This window comes from Symsagittifera roscoffensis, chromosome 5 (genome assembly GCF_963678635.1).
Source record: "Symsagittifera roscoffensis chromosome 5, txSymRosc1.1, whole genome shotgun sequence".
Lineage (NCBI taxonomy): Eukaryota > Metazoa > Xenacoelomorpha > Acoela > Convolutidae > Symsagittifera > Symsagittifera roscoffensis.
Genome location: NC_087066.1, coordinates 15,062,559 through 15,086,974, shown reverse-complemented (window position 1 = coordinate 15,086,974; position 24,416 = coordinate 15,062,559). Strand labels below are relative to the sequence as shown.

The window sequence follows — 24,416 nt, the reverse complement described above, 5'->3', positions numbered from 1 at the left end:
ATTTTTTCCTGCAGTCCAAACTATATGTAAGTTTGGAAATTTCATTAGAATTAGTTGAAATCTGTAAACTCGGTGGTTTGGGTTAGATTTCTGTGTAAAAAGAAAGATGATTGGTTTGTGGTCTGTGAACAAAACTGTGGGATGTTTTGATCCAAGTATCAGAAATTCATATTCTGTAAGTGTATATATTATGGCTGTACATTCTCTCATTAGAGTTGAGAGTCGTAGCTCTGCTTGAGTGAATAATCGAGAATTTGCTGATATGAGGTTCATTTTATTTGTACCATTATGTGATTGTAATAATGCTGCGCCGATGCCAAAGTTCGAAGCATCGCACATTGCATAAAATGGTTGATCAGGGTCTGGAATTGTGTTTGAAATTTGTTCAGTTAAAAGTTTCTTTATTTCTTCGAATCGTGTTTGATGTTCTGTATTCCATTCAAAGTTGTTTTGTTGTCTAAGGATGTTATAAAATGGTCGTAGGTATAATTGCATTTTATAAACATATTTACTTAAAAAGTTTAACATTCCAAGGAACTCTTGGATTTTCTTTTTATTTGTTGGTGGTTGAAGTTTTTGAATAGCGTCAATGCGTGATTTCAGTGGAGTGATTGTTTTTCTTTCTATATTATGTCCTAAGAATTTAACTCTAGTCAAAAAGAAGTGTGATTTATCGGGGGCGGCCTTCAGATTTTCGTTCTGAAGTATTTGGTGATATGTTTCTAAAACTTTGAACATTTCGTCTTTTGTTTGTGATTGCATAAAAACATCGTCTAAATAGGTGATTGCGTTTTTCTTGAGTATTAGTGGTCTAAAAATTTTGCTCATAAAGGCTGAAAATGCTGCTGGTCCTATGGATATTCCATAGAATAAGCGGTTGAATTCATATTGTTGGTTTCCGATAACAAATTGTGTTAAACGTCGTGATTGTTCATCTAGTGGCATTTGATTGTATGCACTATTCATGTCGGCGGTTGTGAAGTATTTGCCGTTTATTTTTGTTAAAATAACTTGTATTGGTTCAATGGGCCAATTACATTTTGATTCATCTATGAGTGAATTGAGGTATCTAGCATCGAGAACGATTTTTAACGATTCTCCTTTAGCTAGAATGATAACGGGGTTGATGAATGTGTTGCCTTTTGGTTGTTCTTCTTTATTAACCGGTGATATAATGTTGTATTGCTCTAAAATATCGAGTAATCTGTTTACTTTATCATGTAAGTGAATTGGTACTTTACTTGCTCTTTGTTTTTTGAAAACTGCGTCTGGTTTTAATGGGAGATGTAGTGATGAACTGATTTTGCCAACATCGAATTTTGATGTTGCATAGACTGATGAATATTGAATTAGCTGTTTGGCTAACTTTTCAAATTCGTCTTGTGTTATTTGTGAATGTTGGAAATTAAACATTGTTAAAAATTTCTGTTGGTCCTCTGTGTAGTTACTGATGTTGAATGTAGGTTTGAAATATGGAGTTTTTGTGAAATAATCCGTATTTCTGTTTTCGTTACTTATTATATTATTTATAGATAATTCTTCATTAAGAATTGTAGATTGGCAAATATCTAGTAATTGGAGTATATTATTTACGCGATAGGCTTTTTCGTGTATTGGTGATATTGTTGCGTTGGTTTCACAATATCCTAAAAGTCCTAATGGTAATGTTACTTGGTAAGGTGTGTTGTTATAGACATGTAAGGAGATGATATCTGAATTCGAATTTTTCAAATATTTTATTGAAGAGATTGTGATTTTGAAAAATTTATGAATCGGTTTGAATTCAAAATCTGACATATAAAATTTTTGTTTGTTTTGTGCTTTATCATATTGGTGAACTTGTTTGATTGAAAAATTATAGATGTTTCCTGATAGTGGTTTCAGGTGTTTTCTTTGTTGGTTAAATATCGGATAAAATTTTGAAAAGAATGGTGGTTGTTTATTCAATCTTTGAAAAAATGTTAAGGATGTTTCTTTTGTTTTTGTATATTTATCTTTGATTAATATTTTACTATTTAGTATGTTAATTGTTGGTATATACTTTGAAATAAATGGTATTCCAATGATATTATATTTAATATCGGTGATATGGAATATTTGTTTAAATGGCTTATTTAAAATTTTACTTTGTTCCATTGTTCTGGTAGGGAGGAGAAATAATTGGATTTTTCCGTAGTTTATCAATGTTGATCCTTGTGCTGTCGCTAGTTTGCTGGAGGTTTCAAGAGGTGTTAGCTTTGGGTGTAAGATTTTTATTTCATTCCATGTGGGAATGTTTATTATGTTTGATTCTGCTCCTGAATCAATTAAAAAATCTATTTCAAGGTCTGGTGGTTGAAATTCTTTATTTCTTGGGCTTTCTAAGAGAAATGGTATTGTCCAAATTTTTTCTTTGGGTTGTTCTTTTTGTATATTTTGATAAATGTGGTTTGTATTCAAGCATTTTGTTTTGGTATTTTTATTGGTTTGATTTGTAGTGTTTATCTCATTTGTTTCTTGCGTCGTTGGTGTGGAATTTATGGGTGTAGTGTAATGATTTTGAAGAATTTGTGATTGATTTTCATATATATGTGATGGAAAGGGTTGTTCATATATGACAGATTCATAGTCATTTTCGACTTTTATCATATTGATATCAAGAGTGTTTTCAGTATCACTTTCTGAATCTGATGATGTACAGTTTATTTGATTGAGTTGTAACGTATCAGTTACTGTGTCATCAATACCTGGAGGGTCTGATGTTGTTTCTGGGTTAGCTTGTACTTGATTGATTTGTCTTTGATGTTTAGGTGTACTGCTTCTGTGACGATTATTAGAGTTATTGTAGTGATTATTATTTCGGTGTGGTGATTGGGAATAATTTCGATAGCGATTATTATAACTTGGGTGTCGGTTTTGTGAATTATTTCGCGATCTGTTTTGGTAATTATTGTTTGGTCTGTTATAGTTCGATCTATTATATGAGTTATTCCTTGATCGGTTGTTCGGGTAATTCTGGTTTCGGTTGTTTGAATAACTTCTGTTTCGATTATAGGAGTAGTTTCTATTCCTATTGTATGATGAATTTCGTGATTGGTTGTTTGGATAATAGTTATTTCTTGATTGAGAATTAGATCTAGAAACAAATCGTTGTGTATTTGAATTTGATCTGGAGTAGTTATTTCGACTATTCGGTCTATTGTAGTGATTTTGTGATGAATTATACGTGTTTCTTCGTTCTGGTGATCTTCCTCTATAACTTGAGTTATATGGAGATTGATTTCTTGTATAGCTTGTATTGTTTGGGAGTGGTTTTCCTGAATTGTTGTTGCTGTATACATTTTTGTTTGGTAGGTTTTGATCTTTTTTCATGTATTGATAAAATGATTTATTTGGTTCTTTGTATTTTTGAGGTTTATTTTGACTATCTTGTTGTTTTTGTCTACATTCGGAAATACTATGTCCGTATCGTCGGCAATAATTACACCATTTTTTGAAAGATGGTTTGCCTTTAAAGTTCGGGTTCTTTTCGTAAATATTGAGTATTTCAGTGATTTTTTCAACGAGATCTGTTTCTGATTCTTGTATATTATTAATATTAGTGGGAGTCGTTTCAATTTTGTTAACGTATTGTAATTTCAGATTTTCCGTTTCTTCTAATTTCATTGTGATTTCTGCTTGTTCTAGTTTGTCTACTAGTTTTCTAAAATCTAAATCGGGTTCTCGAATTGAAGAAGGATGTGATGCTCTCTTTTTTATTGCTATTTTCCTTAATTGTGGTGTTAAGGTCATCATTAAGATTTCTGTCATCTTAGTGTTTTTATAGTCATGTGTATTTAGTGAATATGCTTTTCGAACTAGTGTTTCGATTCTTACTGCTATTTGCTTGATGGTTTCGTTTGGTAATCTGCGAATTTCATTACATAAAACTCTTTGTTGTTGTTTGTTTCTTTCGGAGTCAAACATTTTTGAAAATTCTTGTGTAAATCTTTTCCAGTTTGATTTTATTTCTTGAGGTAGTACTGAAAACCATTTTTGGGCTGCGCCATCTAAGGTTGTTTGTATCAACGCTGTGCGTCGATGTATCCAGTTTTGATGTAGTGGCGTGTTAATTGGTTCAGGTCCAATATTTAAAATTAAATTTGCTGTTACTGCATTTAAGTAATCTTCTACAGAGTATTCAGGGTCTGTTCCTGTGAAAACCATTAAGGGTTTATTTGATGTTATTGATGATCCACCCATAAGGTATGGATTCATTGTCATTTGTAATGATTCAGCTGCATTTGGCATTTGAGAAAAATTTGAAAGTTGGTTTCTTGTTATTTCATGTTGTTGAAGATAATACGGGAGTGGTATTTCATTTTGCATTTGTGATGGTTGATACGAGTGTGTAGTCATTGGATTTTGTTGTTGAATTGGTTGAAAAGATTGTATATTAATTGGATTTGGTTGTTGAATTGGTTGTTGATATTGTGCATCTATTGATTGTGGAGAAAAATTTCTATGGTTTGTACGTGTTTTCTGTATTCCTTGTCTACGATATTCTTGAGTATTTGGTGCAAATATATCTGGTTGTAAGAAATCTTCATCTGAGGATAAATAATCCATTTGATAAGATGTTTGTTTTTTATTTTTATTTTGTTGAAAAAATGGGTAATTTTCACTGCGATCCTGTGGAGGATTTGGTTGAAAATTTGTGGAATTATATTGGGCCGTTGGGTTATCCCAGTTTCGAGGTTTTGTATATTGATTAAAATTTCTTTGTGGTTTATAATTTGTTTTTGATGGATGTGTATAATTATAATTATGGTCTGCAAAGTTGTTTCTAGTGAATGTTTTGCGTGTTTTTGATGGTATTGTCATGGGTTTGTATGTTTGGTAATCCATATGTGAATATTTAGGGGCAACCGAAGGTTTAACGGTTGATTGTAAGGTTACCTGTGTTTGTGAAGGATTTGTATTTCTTGGTGTTGTTAAATTTGGGCGTATTGGTGAAATACTTTGTTGTGTAGTTGTTGTGTGTACAATTTCTTCATTTATGAAGTGTGATGGTGTCTGTATATCTTGTTGAGTAAGATTCCTAGTTCCATTGAGGTTTTCATTGTGTATGACTGTAGAGTTTAAACTATTATTTTGTGTATCGGGTAAAAATGTATTATAGTTTAATGGTGTTGCATCAATTGTTAATGGTATTACTCTTACATAATCTCTTATGTAAGATATTGTACCTATTGCTTGACTTGAGATTGATTGTGGAAAGTTTATAAATACGGGATGAGACCATTCGGGGTCCCAAACATAATCTGATTGTTCTGTGATAGCTGTATCATCGTTCGAGTTTTGGGGTCTAAAATTTTTTCTTGCTTGTGCAATTAAATCAATATTGTGTGTAAAATAATCTATTATGAACCATGCTAAAATTTTTTGTAAATCGTGTTTGGTATGTTGTGAAACGTCGTCTTTCGTGAAATTTTCTTTAATGATGTTTAAATAACTAGAGAGTAGTGTGATTTCATGTCGTACTCTTAAATGTTTAGATGTTTCTGTCGGTGAGACATTTGTTAATGGGAGTTCATTTTCTAATATCGAAATATAACTATATATTAGTGCGAAAACTTCATTGGTGAAAATGGAGTTTGCTCTTTGTGAGTTATGGTATTGTATGCTTTTTATATATTCTGAAAAAACTTTTGAAAATTCTAAATCAAGGTCGTCTGTTTGAATAGTGTATGTTCTATTATTATGGTTTGGGGAAGTGAATTCTATAGAGTAGATTCCATATTGTTGTGTTATGTTGCATATATCTTTTAGATAGTGATCTATGATTTGTCTTTTGATTTTTACATCGGGGAACTCTGTTTTACATGGACTGATTCCGGGTTCAAATAAATTTACGAGTAAATTTTGACAAAATATGTGTTGTCCTCTATCAGTATCTGCATCTACTATAAAAGGAAAGATTTCATCATCATCTGGAGTTTCGTCACCTGGGGTGTGCGTTGAACTCATTTTTTCGTTCGATGACTGTTAATATGTAATTATTAATGTGTCGAATTGGTTGATTCCAGTTGTATAGATGTACTGGTTTGTGTTTATACTGCTTTTTTATTCTTCTTTTTCCTCTTTGTGATGAATTTGAAGTTGTTTCTGAGTCAGAAAAATATAATTGATCGTGTTGTGGGTAATTTTTATCTATTGATTCTTTTAGTTTGTAGAGTTCGTCTAAACTGTTGGTTTCTGATTCTGAAAATGCGTTTCGATTTTTTGAAAATCTTTTTCGTGTTATTTGTCTTTGTTTAGTGATTATTTTTCTCTTTAGTGTTTGTCGTTTTGTTCGAATGTATCCAACTGTTTGTGTATGAGGTGTGATTACAAGGTCGTATTTTTTGTTATCTATTTCACAATTGTGTAAAACGATTGTTTGTTTATTCCCTAGGTTTTTAAATGACATAAGGTTTAGGATGACGGGTGCAAAAGGTTGTTAAACGATTTCTATTTTCCTAAACTGTTAGTTCTTACGATTTTTTGGTTAGCTTAACCTGGGTCTATTTGTTTAGGGTTGGAGAGAAAAGTATATCGATTCCGAAGAATGATTTTTACTTTCTCGTGACTAGTATAAGCTAAGGTGTTAACTTACTTAATCTTACTTAGGGGTAGTGATTGTGTTCAAGGGTTGGAGAATAGTAAATCGATCCACAAGGTTCAGGTATAATTAGAACGCGAGTAGTTCGTTAGATACTATTTTAAACTTACTAAGTCTAAGATTTATCCTGGGTCTGGTAAGAGGGGGGATCAAGTGAAGGATGAATAACCGAAGTTCTTCACTGTTTATCCTAATTTGAATGATTAGTTTTGTTTAAAAATTTCTATTAGTCTTGGGTCTTTAGAAAGGGTTGGGTAGTGAATCGACGTTTGAGGTCGTTAGACACTAATTAAGTGGGTGGGGGAGAACAAAGTTGTTCTGTTTGATCCAAGGATAAGCCTTGATGATCAAATTTAAAATGTAATGAAGTAGAAAATGATTTAAGATCCAAGGATAAGCCTTGATGATCTGGTTTTAAAATTAAGTGACTTTAAGTTTTAATGAGGTTTTAAATTTGTGTAAAGGAAAGATTTAGTATTTTATGATATTAGTGAGTTGATGATTGCTGTTATGTTTTAGGTGATGAAGCTGGAACAACAGGATGATTTATGATTACTAACCATTTATTGTCATGCTACTAATTTTTATTTTTTTTTTCCAATAAATATTTTTCAAACATATTTTGTATAATACTGCAGAATTTTAGGAAAACGATCTTAGATCTTTTTATCAATCGTTATTGTATAATATTAATTTTGTTTAGCGCCTGAAATGATTTTGAAGATTTACTTCAAGGTTTTATGTTTGCAAATGGAAATCTAAATTCATTGCAAGTAGTATTCGAAATATAAAAGTTTGTTCTGGCTTTTGCCGAACTATCATGTAACTATACGGCAAGTTTCTACTTTGTCGTATGTCGTCTTTGGTTCGATGTCTTCTTCCAATTCCGGGTAGTTCTATTATGGTTCGGAATATTGGCTCGGATCTATTGAGTCGGAGAGACATTTCAATTAAATTATTGTCGTATAACATTTTGTAAATGTTTTTGTCTAATTTCTAATCTAATTTTGGTTAATTCTAATCTAATAAGGTCTTGTTCGAGACTTATGGTCGCACCAGATGAGTTAGGACTGGAGTGTAACTCATAGAGTAATTTCGGATAGGGTACACCGTCTGCTCGTCACGCTATCTTATTTTCGGCCGGATAGATTCGTGCAACTTCTTAGTCTAATACCGATCCTAATCTTACTCTTATACTATCTAGTCTCAGGTTGTTTAACTAGTCTCTGCTAGGCTCAATAGATCTAGGGTATACTGGTTTATTGCGGCTGCTGAAGTGCTCGGGAGAGTCCAACTAATTTCTAAGTTAAATTCAAATCTCTCTGGTGCTGAAATTACAAGTAACTTCAGCACTTACAAATAAGTGGGTTGTTAGTTAGATGGATCATGATTGGTTAATATTAAATACTTTACATTGGTAAAACATTTAATTTATCCAATCATAAAATATAGTTTAGATCAGGTTCCAAAAAGATAATTTGGACTGTCTGAAGAAGGCCTGTAAAAATACTGTTTTTTTTGAAAAGTTGACAGCATGCTTTTGAGACCATGGTTTGGTGTAAAATAGTTATCCTAGAAATTTTTCGCATTTTAACTTAATTCAGAAAACGAAAGACCCAAAAAGTTAATAATCAGAGGCCTCCGAGAAATTTTGTTCGAAGCAGCCATGTATTCTCAATGCAATTCTCGGAGCTTAATTGAAACTTCTCTTAATTTTTACCTGACCTGACCTATCATGTTTTGATCGCATTCTTATCTCTGTTGTTTTTTCTTAACAAAACCGAAAAAGCTTTTCTCTGTTTTCATGTACAGAAAGTATTGTCACAATATCCCGGGAATTACTTAAGATGCGTAGCGAAAAGAAATCTTTTATTAAAATATTAATTCAGCTACCTGAAAATATGAGAATGGCAAGTTTTTAATCAAATTCATCATTGTCCTGGGAATTTTTGAGTATCCACTTTTCGGATCAAATAATAATTTCAAGTCACCAAAGCTAGCCTGAAAAGGATCTCTTTTTGGCTTAAGTAAGAATTCGAAAAGAAGTTTTTCGAGATACAGTTGGTTTAAAAATTAATACGGAAATCTAATTCACTTCTAAGAGTTGATTGTCAAAAATGACCCTTTCAATCCATATAAATGTCATTTCTTGCCGTATTTATGAGCTTTATTACGCCAATTATTAACACGTTTTAGCTCTTTTGCTGACTTTTAAATGCAATTAGCTCTAATAAAAAACATTAGTGATGTCTGAAATAATTTTTTTTTCAAGTAAGTGAAACGGGCAAAAAAATATAGTGTTTGTTTGGCTGATCAGCAGCTTTTGCAAATTTGCCTCTAGGTCCAATTTTGATTTATCGAAGGGACTGTTATTTATGACCAGGATATAAATGTTTAATCAAATTTTTACTCTGTGGAGAGGAGATTAGACAGCTCCAAATCAGAGTGAGGGGGGAGGGGGGAGGGTAAGGGTAGTTGCTGAAGTGAACAGAAAAAATGTCCATGAAAAAGTTTATATTTATGTTGATTTGACATTTAGTGTCTCTACAAAAAAAACATGTTCGATTTTCATGACACTTTCAAATTATCTTAACGCTACTTTTAGTTCTCAACTGAAATTATATCCTCAGTTTTAACGTGCCAATCAAAATAACTATTTGGCTGGGTGCTAATTTGATTGTGTTTTGAGCCCAGTCCTTTTCCAGGTGCATGAAAACTTGAGACTCTTGGCAGGTTAAGTGTTGCCCGGCATCCTAATCGATCGAGAAGAGAGCAGTCTGAAAATGTGATCAAATTTTGATTTTCCCTTCGGGTATCTATTGTCTATAAGAGGCGAGCGGCACTTTATTACGTGTGGGCGACTAAGTTATAAACGTAAAAACAATAAGTAATCAATATATAATGGGCAATTAATAATAGCTATCGAGAATACTGCGACCATATTGAATTAACTTCTGAAGAAAATGTGATTTTACACAATTTCAGAAAAAAAATGTTTATTATTGCTGTGCTTTTTTTATCCATGCTTTGGTGTTTTGAAAAAAAATGATATTGTTACACAAAAGCTGGGAGGGTTTCCTTTTTAATACCTAGTTGAAGAGTCCTCAAAAAATATTATTCATCGAAATTTAAAAAAAACTGCCGAAAATTCAGCTCAATCGTTTTTCCCCTGGTTGTCAAATAGGTGAATTTTTAATTATTTATCAATAAGTTTTTTGACACTGGTATCAAGAAGTTTTGAAAAAATAACTTAAAACAGAACTACGAAAAAAAATTCAAGTATTAGAAATCGCAAGTGTAGAACTCAAAACGCCTCAAAAATTGACGTTAAATTCATTTGCTTCTATGAGTTTACTGATAATAGTTCAATTACGGTGCTAACAGGTTTCAAATAAAATGAAACTTTTGACAAACCGTCTCCTGGGCAAACTCTTTTATACCCGTTTTCGAACTTGCCTACTGAAGTGAATGGGATAGCAACTACTTTCTTTTACTGAAACAGTACTTTCCCTGCAAATGGTGACGTTTATGAAACTGTCAATAATTCTAAAATGTTGCTGAAAACCTTGTTCAACTTGCAAAGGCAGTTAAGTTTGTTCTCGTAGTGACCGGAAGTTCAAAAATGTGATCACAACTTTTTGTTTTTAATAAAACAACCATTCTTATCAAAGTTTGGTATGAGAATAGAAATCTTGTTTCACACTATGATCATTTAAATGTTTGACTCCGTCAACAACCCCACCTCTCTGTGTTGTATCATGTACCGAATCGCCACCCCTATAAAAAACTCAATGGTATAGAATAAACAATTATAGAAGTTAGTGATAAAACCCATTCCACCCTCCCCTAACCACTTTTTTTGCTAAAATTTTAGAGATTGTTGAAGAGGCCCAAATGCTCTCATATTTGGCTTTTATTAGCTGAGACACCAGTGAACGGACCTGTATGTTCAATGGAGCTCTTCTAGGCAGGGTCGGATCTAAGATTTCCTCGAGGGGGAGGCGGTTTTTCATAAATTATTCGAAAATTTTGTCGACCTTTTCTTAGGTCGACCGCATTGATTTCTGAACAATCCCAGAACACTATAAAAACTTAATTTTGACATAAAAAAAATTTTGCGCCGCAAGCAAATTTGTGAAAAAAAGGTATAAAAAGCCGTTTTTCGGCATTTTTTTGGAAAATTTTGACCTTCAAAATTGATATATTTAAGCGCCAAAGGCATTTAAAAAAAAATAGGGTATCAAATGGATGTCATAAAATAATACCAAAGGAGGGACCCTTTGGATGGTGAGGGGGTGGAATCCCTGAAAGAAGGCGTACGCAAACCCCAAATCCCCCTCTAAATCCGCCGCTGCTCCTAGGTAGTAAAATTGTTTATTACGTACCCACTTTGGAGTTGCCCGAAAACAGTTTATTATGATTATTATTATTATTATTATTAATATTATTATTATAAGCAATTGGTTGATTGTTTGGTTTCATTTCAGATCCGAGCCTTTATTTGGCGACAGTTCCCGACGGTATAAACACATATGTTCTATCTATCTAATTAAGCTTGCGACCTGCTCGCAAACTACTTACCATAACAAGCAAATGCGGTTGTATTTCTAATCAAACAGGAGTCACTTCACTTTCTATGTTTATGCCAACACAAACTAAACGTAGCATGCCAACAACTAACAACAGTTATCAATGTGTTCAATTACAGATAATCAACTAAATACTGTCTAAATACTGAATTCTGCCAATCAGCGTCTGGTGAAGTTATGCTGGCGCCAGATGTTAAGCAAGAAAACAAGAAAGAGTACCTGGAAAAACTGCTGAGCTATTACCACAGAACGTTCTAACATTTTTTTCGCCGCAGAAGTCTTAAAATAATAACAGGGATAACCAGTTGCTGCGCAAGGATACCAAAATTTACTGACCACGCCTTTTTTATAACAAAATATGAAAGTTAAAAAATTGAAAACATAATTGAACAAGGATAGCCGGTTGCTGTGCAAAGAGCAAAGAAATTTCCGACCACAATAGAAAAAATTACAAACAATAGTTTTCTTTTTTTTTTCAAAATGTGTCATATTTTGCTTGTATTGTGATCAGAGGTTCTGTCTGAACAAAAGCCTAAAACCTAGGCATATTCGAAGATGATATTAAAATTGGCTAAGAAAAATGAAAAGAAAAATAAAAGATCAAAAAATCTATTGACAAGCAAGAAGGCGCTGTAAGAAACTTCGAAAACTGATTTTACTCTGGTGAAGCTAAGATATCAAGGCTTAAATGAAAACGTCTGCTCTGTTATGAGCCTGTTGTATCTTTATTTGCTCGAAATCAGACTAAATATCAGAAATTTCGAACCGGTTTTTTTCAACTTTTTCTTCTTCCTTCAAAACTTTTTATAAGTGGTGCAAATCACAACGGTGAATTCATTGATATTAAAGATCGGTTGACCCATTCCAATGATTATTTGTGATACCAAATTTTCTGTGGAAAAACTTTAAAATGGTTAAAAACAAAAACACACCCAATGACAAACTACTCCCACTTAGATTGGTCCGCGGGCATAATCAAAATAGAAAATTGTTTCTTCAATTTCTGTGTTTTAGTTGTTGTTCACTTTTATTTATAGATACAAAACTGAATTGATACTAGGCTGAAATGATACAGGACTGAATTGGACCATATTTATTGGTTAATAGTAGCTAAAACCAAGAATGAGTTTTAAAAATTAATGAAAAAAATCAGGAAGATGTCAAAATGCATTGCAAAAAAAATACCTTAAGACAAAGTTTCTTCGCACTCAACTTTAAGGGTTGGTTCAGAAAAACAATCTAGATTAAAGCAATATTAGCATTTTGTCTCGACGCGGGTTTTTTAAAGATCCGAGTAAAAATTTTAGCGTTAGCAAACAATTAAAAATACTGAGGAGCAATAACCAAATATAATCAGTCTTTTGTCGGCCAAAAATTGACCAAACACCGCTAGATGCTTGAAGCCGAACTCTGAATAGAAGTTGAACTGTTCCAAATCTGATTTCAATTCAAGAATTCAAAGACTCATAACAATTTTAACATTTAGAAGGCATAACGCTCTTCATATCAATAGAACGTACGGGGGTGTTCAACAGTGCCGAAGTACAACTGTGTCGAAAAAGGCGGGAAACTTTCAAAAGAATTTAAACGTATTTTATGAAGAGTGGGAAATTACTAACGCTAATTAACAAAGAAAATCACTCCAATTTTGGTGCAAAATTGTCAAATTAAACAATTATATTGGCGCCAAAACGTCTAAATTGCAAACTTTCTCGCCCAAAATATTGACGTGTCACTTAAAACTGTAAACCATTGCCGTTTAATTTTTGTTTGCTGTACTTAAGATGTTGAAATTTGTTCAAATTTTTGGCACTGCTGAACAAAGTTTTCATTTTCGGCACTGTTGAACTAATTTTTTTTCGGCACTGTTGTACTGCCCCAAACGTACCGTCGAAAATTCGTTGTGCAACAAAGCTTTCGCAAAAATTTAAAATGGAATGCAAGTTTGGAACGATTGCATTAAATTGTTGTTTTTTAAATTAATAAATTTTTGATTATTTTGGTTATCAGTTTTTCTTTTCCTGTACATTTGTTAGACTCATTAATTCCTTCTCAATAATAATTCGGTTGAAAATTTGATCTCATTTGCATGAACTAATTCAACTTACAGTAAAAAAGTCGCGCCACAACAGTCAATTCCAAAAATTTAAGAAAAAATTTGGACAAATAGCAAAATTTTTTAAAAAATGCAGTTTTTTTCTTGTAGAACTTAGTCCAGTTTTTGACAGCTGACCTACAGTTTCACAAAAAAAAACAGAGCTTGACAAAAGATAAAATTAAAACGATAAAAATGGAGTTTTAGTTTGTTATATCTATATATTAAACTGAATAGCAAAAAATGTCCGTAATTTACTCCTGTAGCAAAATACGCTTTGAAATATATTTTTATGAAACATGAACCCCAAAAAATTTTAAGTCACGCTTCACTTGACAATATAACAGCATTACAAATACCTGAAATAGCGTTTAAAAAATATTTTTTCATAATTTTTTTGCCCTTTGTGTGTTGTGAGACTAAAAATATCAGATTTTCGGTCTCAATTTTTTTCTGTTGCCGATATTAAATTCAGATGAATCAACTAACTATATAGATGCCAATATTAATTGCATATCAAAAGTCTGGAAACAGCAAAAACATAGACTTGATTCGAAACAAATGCCTATTAGTATCAACAATTTTTTTGACAACCAGAAATAATAACTTCTTAGAAAACCAGCAAAAATTTCCAGAAATTGTGAGATCAGTCAATTATCTATTTAAAACCGCAATTTTTTAAAATTAATTTTTTTGATTTTTTATAGATCAAGTGTGTGCTGTTCGGTTATCGATGCTTTTACAAAGAACTAAAAAAGTTTTTTGACAAAATTTTAGAAACCTGAATATTGAATAATTGAAAGGTTTTACCTAATTGCATAAATTATTGTTTATCGTTAAAAACGATTAAGTGGTTCTGGGTAAACTTTAAGTAAGCCGGTTAGTTAATTGCTCACCCTTACCCAAAACTCGTAACGATTTGTTTGGTCGACAACCATACCTTATGTCGAGCTCTTCGAAAACACTAAGCAGACCCCTTTAGTAGTAGAAGAGTGAGGGAGAGTGGGGGGGGGGGGGGGGGGGGGTGCCTGGCGACCCCCATGTATTAAGATAGGCTATAGACTATCCGGTCGCCAACCTATGTATTAAGATAGGGAATAGATTTCCAATGTATTAAGATAGGGAATAGGTTTCCCAATGTATTAAGATACGAGGTTTCAGATGGTAAGTTTCAGATGGTAAGTTTCAGAAAAATTTTTGGCGCCCGATTTTTTTGAGCTCGATTGTGCCGATATTTGCGTTTCTTAGCTAACTTCTACAATTTGTGATATGTAAGGACTATCAAGTCTTACAAAAATTTGGTATGGTAAGTTTCAGAAGGTAAGTTTCAGAAAATTTTTTGAAAATTTTTAAAGTTTTACTTGCAAATACATTTTTATCTTGAAAAAACAATTTTTATTAAAAATTGAAAAATTGAGGTTTCGATTTAGAGTATGGGATCATAAACTAATAAATCACGGAATATTTTTTTCTCGAGAGAATCTTAAATTCTTATTTCATGTTATTTATTTTCCCTCAGGTTATCTGGGGAAAATTGTCAAGAGGGGATTATCTTTGACAGGTTAGTTATTCCGCTCCACGGGATATCAGGGGAATCTTGACAGCTCCTAATGGTTGATTACTTTTATATCCTACTTAATCTTTTTTCCGCAGGTTATCTGGAGAACGGATGACAGGTTCATTACACTTGTTAATTTTATGACTTATTTTATCTTTTTTCACAATTATCTACTTAAAACCGCAATTTTTTAAAATTACTTTTTTTGATTTTTTATAGATCAAGTGTGTGCTGTTCGGTTATCGATGCTTTTACAAAGAACTAAAAAAGTTTTTTGACAAAATTTTAGAAACCTGAATATTGAATAATTGAAATGTTTTACCTAATTGCATAAATTATTGTTTATCGTTAAAAACGATTCAGTGGTTCTGGGTAAACTTTAAGTAAGCCGGTTAGTTAATTGCTCACCCTTACCCAAAACTCGTAACGATTTGTTTGGTCGACAACCATACCTTATTTCGAGCTCTTCGAAAACACTAAGCAAACCCCTTTAGTAGTAGAAGAGTGAGGGAGAGTGGGGGGGGGGGGGGGTGCCTGGCGACCCCCATGTATTAAGATAGGCTATAGACTATCCGGTCGTCAACCTATGTATTAAGATAGGGAATAGATTTCCAATGTATTAAGATAGGGAATAGGTTTCCCAATGTATTAAGATACGAGGTTTCAGATGGTAAGTTTCAGATGGTAAGTTTCAGAAAAATTTTTGGCGCCCGAATTTTTTGAGCTCGATTTTGCCGATATTTGCGTTTCTTAGCTAACTTCTACAATTTGTGATATGTAAGGACTATCATGTATTACAAAAATTTGGTATGGTAAGTTTCAGAAGGTAAGTTTCAGAAAATGTTTTGAAAATTTTTAAAGTTTTACTTGCAAATACATTTTTATCTTGAAAAAACAATTTTTTATTAAAAATTGAAAAAAATTTTTTTGGATGGTAAGTTTCAGGTGGTAAGTTCCGACGAAAATTGAGTTTCGATTTAGAGTATGGGATCATAAACTAATATATCACGGAATATTTTTTCTCGAAAGAATCTTAAATTCTTATTTCATGTTATTTATTTTCCCTCAGGTTATCTGGGGAAAATAGTCAAGAGGGGATTATCTTTGACAGGTTGGTTATTCCGCTCCACGGGATATCAGGGGAATCTTGACAGCTCCTCACGGTTGATTACTTTTATATCCTACTTAATCTTTTTTCCGCAGGTTATCTGGAGAACGGATGACAGGTTCATTACACTTGTGAATTTTATCTTTTTTCACATAATTATCTAACTTATTTTTACCTCAACTGGTTTATTTATTCTGTCATATTTCTTGCTACAATTCATTTCAGTTCTCTTTTATCACTTTGTCTTTAATTTTTAAAAAATTCTTTGAAATTTCCAAATTTTCCAAAAAAAACTTATTTGAAATTTCCAAATTTTCCAAAAAATTATCATCCAAATTTATCAATTGCTCAGCCACGGTAAAAGTTTACACTGAGAAAACATAGTATCATTTTTTTTGGTTCTGATATTTTTGTGTAATAATTTTTCCATCTTTCTCAGAATAAACTTTCAAGAAAATTATACAATTTACTAGAAATTGGTTACAATTTTCGTAAATTTATCTACTCTATCGTTAGTTCTTTCAATTGGGGGACTACAACATCCATATTCCATCATCATTCTCCGTATTTCATCAAAGGGTTAGTTGCTAAGATGCTTTTCGTAAAAAAATTTAAGGAATTTAAAAAGTTAAATTACATAAATAATCAAACAATTCACTACATCGTATAGTAAAATTACTGCAAAAATTTACACTTACAAATAAAAAATTCATTTTTACATAAAATTACTGATAAAATTCAAAACATACACATCATGAACATTATTCAAGTTCTTCTGGAAGAATTTAAAAAGGAGAAATGCTGAATAAATTGCGTAAAAACCACACAAATTATCAGTTTTTTGTAGCTTTCGAGGAACCATTCGTCGAAACTTTTTTGTCAAAAAAGGGTAAGTTGATCTTTTTCTTCCCAAAGAATCAGCAAAGTAGTAGCTTTTATTCATTCGAGCAATCATAATCCAGTGTTCTCCTCTATCATTGCTTGGGGCTGAGTTAATAATTGCAAAAGAGTATTTTGTTAGTTGAGGTACTGTATCAGAAGGGTATGATCCCATGTACTTGAACCTGAGCTCTGGAATTCTTTCAATAATTTGCAAAAGTGAAATTTTATCCATCTTTGCAATTGTAGGCTGATTTACAGCTAAAAATGAAATTGATAGTTTGATAGTGTACTTTAGGTTAAAAAAAGGAAGAATAATGACTTACACACATTTAGGAATTGAATCAACAAAGTCCCATACACAAGCCTTATATAGTGGGCAAAGTTTATTGAATACTGTTTTACAGTCTAGGTGGAAGAAGTGTCTCGGGTTTTCAACTAACCAGCATTCCTTCTCTATTTTTTCTGGAGCTTTAGGTCTGAAGAAAAACAATATAGATAGTACAGAGATAGTAACAAAGAAAAGTCCCAAAAAAGTTACAATATTTTTATAGGAACCTGAAAACTCAAAAAATTAAACATTTTTAGCGACTGTTCCGAATTTGTCAATTTGAATATTTGATAGTCTTTCTCCCAAGACTATCACTTCCGTTACTTGCTCCAAGGGAAATTGGAAAAACATTTCTAATCTCAAGCTTTCTCCACTAAGTTCTGGATAATGCAAGTGCTCAGCGGCATCCTGTAGTGAAGTCAAGTCGAAAACTAGAATATAGTGATTTTGAAAATGTTCCATAGGAAGAGCTGGAAAATCTTCGTTAAACTGCATTGCTTTCATTATTGTAACATAGGTTCGACAAGAAGAAGTTGTATCTAATGAAATAATTGCTCTTCCACCCCGAATAATTCTAAGCTCTCTCAAATGAAATTGTTGATAATTGAAAGGATTTTCATAAAAAGATCCCGCAACAGCCGAATTTGTATTCATTGCAACAGCTATCCTTCTGATTGGGGCATTATTGAAAACATTTTCCTGAATAAACTGGTTTTGACGAGTTGGAATGATAAAGGTTCTTGCTATAGTTTCCATGTAATTGTAATGAGCAGGTTCCCTTTCCAGATTCCATTGAAAATATTGATGATTAGGTTCAGTTACTAAAATTCTTCTTGTAAACAGTGAACAATCAACTATTTTCAGACTGACATTTGGATTATCAGATAACATGTAAAAATTAGGTCTAGCTCGAATAAGTTTAATTCGAACTTTGGTATTTGGTAGCAACAGTTTTTCGCAAGTAAACAAATCAATGGCGAGCCTCCCATAGAGTGAAAAAGTTATCTCTGTTCCCAAAGAATTTGCTCTATCAGTGAATGGATACATATCAAATGCATCAGGATTTTCTTCAAAACTGTATCCATGACAAGCAAGAATTCCTTTATTACTCACTGCTGACGAGTTGAATTCGTTCGATATCTGTGCCTTATGAGGATATAACCCATTGGCATTGTAAACTATTGTATTGTTAAAATAAACTTCACAGTTGGAGAATAGAGAATGTAGTAGATTGTTTACATAAGTTAAGTAAGTTTGTGGTTCCTCATCTGAATCTTCCTCCGATTTTGCTATATGTTCTGCTTTTTCTTTTTTGAAAGCATCAAACAATCTTCCTTTGAATAGTTGAAGCTTTAAGCTAAGATGGGTATCACGCATATCGAAGTAGAGATTACGATCCGTTTCAAATTCAAACTCAATACTGCTTTCATCCAGAGAAGTACTGGGGAATACTTCTTGTGTGTAAGATGACATAATTGGTTCCAAAACTGGGACTTTATCAAAAATCTCCAAAAAAGAATTTGTAAACGCTCCGTACCGAAAATGACTACTTTGATTTACACTCATTTTATCTTGTCAAAAAGTCTTTGCGAGAGCGACTGATTTTTGAACTAATCTTTTGGGAAATGGTTCATCTTGTTCTACGCTTGGATTTCTTTTTTCCACCTCCCAGCTGTTTCGAACTGTTTTTGTTCCAACATCTTTTGCAAACGTTTTGAGTTTTTTTCGTCCACTGACAACTTTTCCAGTCTCTGGAGCGGCAATTTCAAATAAATCTGCTCCGATTCTTTTTGCAGCTGGGACTATATATTTTTTAATGAAGGGAATTGCAGTTCTCCCAAGAGTTTGTGCAAGAGCACCAAAACCTCTTCCACGCTGCCTTGCATGTCCACAAAAAATAGGAAAATTAGCTGAACTTTGAGCAACCATTTCGTATGAAGTATAAATCAAAAATGATTATCGGAAATCTTGCGAAACAAGAGGACAACTCGTGTAATTCCTACGGACACAAAAGGAATTTTTTCACCTGCAGTATCCCTTAGTTCTATTTTTATGCTGTGGAAAGAGTTTTTTAATAATTTTTTAAATTGTAGATTTGTGAAGGATTGATAGTTCATGTACTGTCCTGTTGATATTATGTCTCCATTTTTTACTTTGGAAATGAAAGGAATACAACGCAGTAATGGAGTTTTTGTATCGCCTACTATATTATATTCTATAATATCACTATAAATCATTAAGGAATGTATTCTTATAATATCGTAAGAATACTGAGGATAATGTGGTCCTTTTCCTTTCATTATAACACCTGTCTGATTTTGTTCTAACTCACAACCAAAAATGTGACTCAAATCAGCACTTTAAATTATAATTACTGATTGATCCTCAGGTAAATGAATGGCAACTTTTTGTGTAATCTTATCTACTGATACATAAATTCCGTTATATTCATATTTTTGTGCGCCTATACGTTTTCGAACTTTGTCATTCATGGCTACAACTATATCAACAATACTTGGATACAATCCAGGTTCAACATGCATCGGTTGAATCTTTCTTTTTTCCTCAGGACTTTCTCGTCCATCTACGAAAGTAAACTTTCCCTCTGTAACGTTTTGGTACAAAGAAGGGTACGATATTTCTGAAATAGTAACCTCCCATTCTCCTTTTAGATGTATTTGTTCCGGTAGAAAATTTGTAAAGGAACTAAGACTGTTATTCGGATAACAATTAAAAGAAGCATTAGAAACTAGCTCAATAGTAAAAGAATCCATGACAACTGATCGATAGAAACTCAATTTAAAAAATGACTTACCACTAATCTGAACATTTTCTCAGCTCTTTTTCATAAAATTTTCCCAGAATTTCTTCTTTTTCGAGATCTTTGATGATGTATGTTGGAGGTTTTTTTGTAGATATTGTCGAAATTTCAAAAATTTCATCTGTAAACTGTGGCTTGTATCCTTTTCGGAACGGAATATCATTTTTCGAAATTCTAACTCTATCACCAATTTTGATTTTTGGTTTAGTATTTTTCTTGAATGATTTGTTATACAATATTGATAAAAAATCACTGTTTTTCACATCTCTGGGAGATTTTCCAATTGATCGATTTTTGCGGCAGTTCAATGTAGAAACAAATTGCTGCAATTTGGGGATAATTTTTTCACCATGATCTTCAATGTAACGATATATTATATGTTTTAAAGATTGAATTGCTCTCTCAGCAAATGCAGCTTTGGTTTCACTCATTGTTGAGTAAACTTCAATGTCTTTCTCCTTGCAAAACTTTTTAAAATCTCCCCCATATTCTGTTCCTTTATCAACCCAAAGTTTTTCAGGAGTAATTTTTCGAGAAATCATTTTTCTAAAAGCTTGTAAAGTGTCTTTGAACTCTGACAAATCTCGAAAAAATATCTACAGCAACTAATAAATACTTGACTCCATTGTTTTGACTAGCTAATTTGTCTACAAAAGCCAAGTCCATACACCAGATTTCATTGATATATTTAGAAAACGCTTGAAGTCTTCGGAAAGACCTGATTGGTGGACCAAATTTTGTATACGATGTCTTGGTTTGTAAAAACTTTTCTATTTTCTTTTTTGATAAACCACTCGCTTTACTCAAGTTTTGAATAGAACCGTACGCAGCTCTGCCCCTAGAATACAATCTGTTTAGTCTTACCTTTTCAGATTTTGAAAGGGATCCAAGTTCCTCTATCTTTTGCTTTGGCATTCTTGTTAATAACAAGTTTAGGAGGAATATGTGTTGCTTCCAAAATTGTAAAGTAAATATCTGGAAAATCGGTATTTTTTCGCTTTAGTGCACACACAAAGTCTACAATAGATTCTTTTGTATCTCGATTATCCAATATAATATTGTCTGACTGGCTGATTTTAATTCTAGGAGAATTCAAAATTAAATCAATAATATTCTTATTGTTGCTCGTTTTCAACCTCGCATTTACAGCACTGTAAAAAATAGAATCAAAATTTTTTGGTACAATCTCCTCTTTTTCTTGCTTTTGTTCCAATTTTTGTTTTCTTGGAAGTGTACTTTGTGATTGATAAACTGAGTACGGAATTAAAACAAACTGTTCCATACTATGTCAATCGTTTAATGACAAAAGGTGTGATGATAGATATCAATTGTAACCCTTTAGTTGAACTTAAAATAATTCTTCTTTTGTGTAGAGGAGTTCTTTTTTGTTTTAGTTCTGAAATTTTTTTTCGATATTTTACTACGTCTTCTTTCCGAAGATCTCGAAGCTCTCCTCTTAATAGGTTTACTAAACACTCGCTCAGAAACTGAATGAAATCTTTTGGGCAATTGAGAACGAATTGTTTTCGAAGCCTTAGGGAAAATTTTTGAAATATTGGGAGAATAGAGACGTATTGTGTACTCATCGTCCAAAAATTTGTCTCTATTCCAGCTGGTAAGTAAAATTTTGTTGGAACTGAGCCACTATTAGTGCAATACTTAAGTGAATCAACTGTTTTTGGGGTTAAATCAATAAGTAAATGACCATAAGGAACGGATGTTGCATCTTGATACCACTCTTTCAATTGAGATCCTAGACCTAGTTGTTGACTTAATGTATTGATTTGTAAAACATCCCTCGGCGACTTGAACAAGACTATGTGTGTATTTTGTAACTCTACATCTCGTCCTAATTTGCTTTGATGAAATAAATTGTGTTTGATGTATATTGTATTCAGACCCCTGTGTCTCCCCGCAGTAGCAATTTTTTCAAATTGTTTGGAGTTTGAAATTTCTTCACAAGAATCATCAAATATAAGCAAATACTTAGTTCCATTATTGGGGAGATTTTCAATCAAGTCAAAATCTACTCCTTGGATAAATTTAAGGTTTTTTCTTTGCATTTGACTATAAAGAGGTTGATAATGTTGATAAAAATAAAAAATTTTGTCGAATGCTGGTTGAAAAGTACCAATTTTCAACCAATCAAAAATAAGATGCAATTTTCCAGATCCACTTGGTCCAACTAGGGAAATAAAAATTCGTTCTTTGGTAGATATTATTTTATTCATAGCTTTGGAGAAGGTAGAATATAACCGACTGTAGACTGTACTTGATAAAATAGCTACCCAAACTGTTGTTTCTTCACATGTTGTGGATAACATAATTCGAACGATTGCACATACTAGCATCAAAACTATAACAAAAAATTGGCACAAAAAAACTAAAAGAGATCTATTACATGTACGTCCAAACAATTTCCATGATTTTCGTTCATGATTTTCTTCATCAAAAACAAAGTTTCCTAAATTTACGGGTTTGTCACATTGATCGACCATCTTAACTCTAAAAAGAAAAAGTTGACAATGAAATTTAATTAAAGTTTGAAAATGGTAGTACATTAAGAATAATATAATTTACAATTTGTTAAAAAAACATCGAGTCCATGTTCCGTATGCAAATGCTTTTCTTTCTGCACAGTGAAGAGTTTTTGCATGACGAAATGGGTAGTTGCTACACTCCAATCATATTCTTCATCTTTGAATATCAAAAACTGAACTTTAGGGCAAGCGTAGTCATCCAAATTAATAATCTTTCTTTCCAAAAATTCTGATAGAATCTTACATTTTTCATAACCTTTTGCAAAAAAATCCGTGTCGGCGGCTTCTGGATTTTTCAAAATTTTTTCAAGTTCAGTATATTTTTCGTAACCACTGCTCCAATTGATTCCATGAAGATGCTGTGTACACCAAAAAGATTGGGATGTTGGTTTGAATTTTTTGGGAGGAAGAAAGGAATATCCTTCTGTTTGTCCATCCTTATAAACTCCTAATTCTTTCACTATATTGCTTTCGATACATTCAATATCCAAAACAACTAGACTCATTCTGTTAACTGATTTCTCTGGAGTTTTTGTTAAAAATGATTAACAATCAAACAAAGCATATACTGATGAAGCAAATATTTTAACATATAAACAGAAAAATAATCTAGTCACGTGACCAAGAAAGCATGAACTGGGGAGACTAGGTGCAACATAACAATACCGAGGACCTTTTTTTGTAGTAGATTTCACAGATCCAGCAGAGTCGTGTAGAATTGCATGTAGTCTAAAAGTTTTGGAGTTTGCAAAATAGTAATCCATACAGGAATTTCCGTATCCAATTAGTCCGCCAAAAGGAAACTTTTGGTCCATTTCTTTTAAATTTATGTCCGGGTCCAAAACAATACAGGTACAAAGAAATATATTTTTTCTTTTTGTATTTGATGAGAAATCTTGCCTAATAATCTCAAAAACTCTTAGGATTTCATTCAATTTCTGTACGTTCACTTTCTACAGTGCATTCGTCAATAATGATACAAGATTTTTTGAAGATCTCTACATAACCTAGTAATGAAGGAAGCATATCAAGTAATTTATCATATTCTTCTCTTTGTAGTTGTAAAGATTGATTATTTTTCCATTGATTTGCATTTCTACGATATTCTACAAGATCTATTTTTTTGGTATCAGATCGGTATCCTATGTGAATTTTTCTTCTACCATTATGCAGAGTCCACTCAAAGTGAGATATTTGTGAGTCTACGTCCAAATTCTGCAAGTTTGGTAAATTTTGAGATTCTATAATTGTTAGTGAAATTTTTTGAGACTTTTCTTCTAGAACAATATGAAAAAATCCCAATTTATTGTGAAGTTTTAAGAGCAAATTTCTTGAAAAACCAATATTCCAACTCATACTTTTCAATACCAATACTAAATGAAAAATGATTTTGAGGATAAATAGTTAAATTACAAGACAAAAAACATAAACAACACAAACTATTGTACATTACAGTTCTCAACAAACATAAAGTCTCCCAAAATTTGGGACAGTTCTTTGAATTCGTTCAAAGTATAGTTGACATAGACAACTTGTTTCATTGCTTCATTCTCTTTTGCGGTGAATAGTCGAATCTGAATGTAGGGAGGTTTGTTTATATTGTACTTCTTGATCGTGACACAAACTTGTCTTCTATTGTATGTTGCTATGTCATACACTTTGTTGCAGTTGGCAAGCTCCTGATCCATAGTTGACTCTTTGTCAGAAGTGAGTTCCAATATAGGAACGAGTCCAAGGTTTTCAGCATCGTGAATAACAGTATTTCTAATTGCTGAGATTGCTTCTCCTTCTTTTTCACCAAGATAGACTTGCTGTCTTTTTTCGAGTTGTCCCAACTCATTTTTCTTGAATAGTTTAAAGCAGGGTTCAAAAT

General features: G+C 32.4%; 1 protein-coding gene across 1 annotated transcript in view; it reads left to right on the top strand.

The window, feature by feature from the left end:
* The window catches only part of LOC134846618 (gamma-aminobutyric acid receptor subunit alpha-5-like), a 117,862-nt gene that overhangs the window by 78,711 nt on the left and 14,735 nt on the right, over positions 1-24,416 (top strand). Inside the window, exon 3 of the mRNA XM_063864003.1 lies at positions 11,110-11,142. Within this exon, the coding sequence (XP_063720073.1) occupies positions 11,110-11,142 (33 nt within the window). The remainder of the gene's footprint in view (positions 1-11,109; positions 11,143-24,416) is intronic.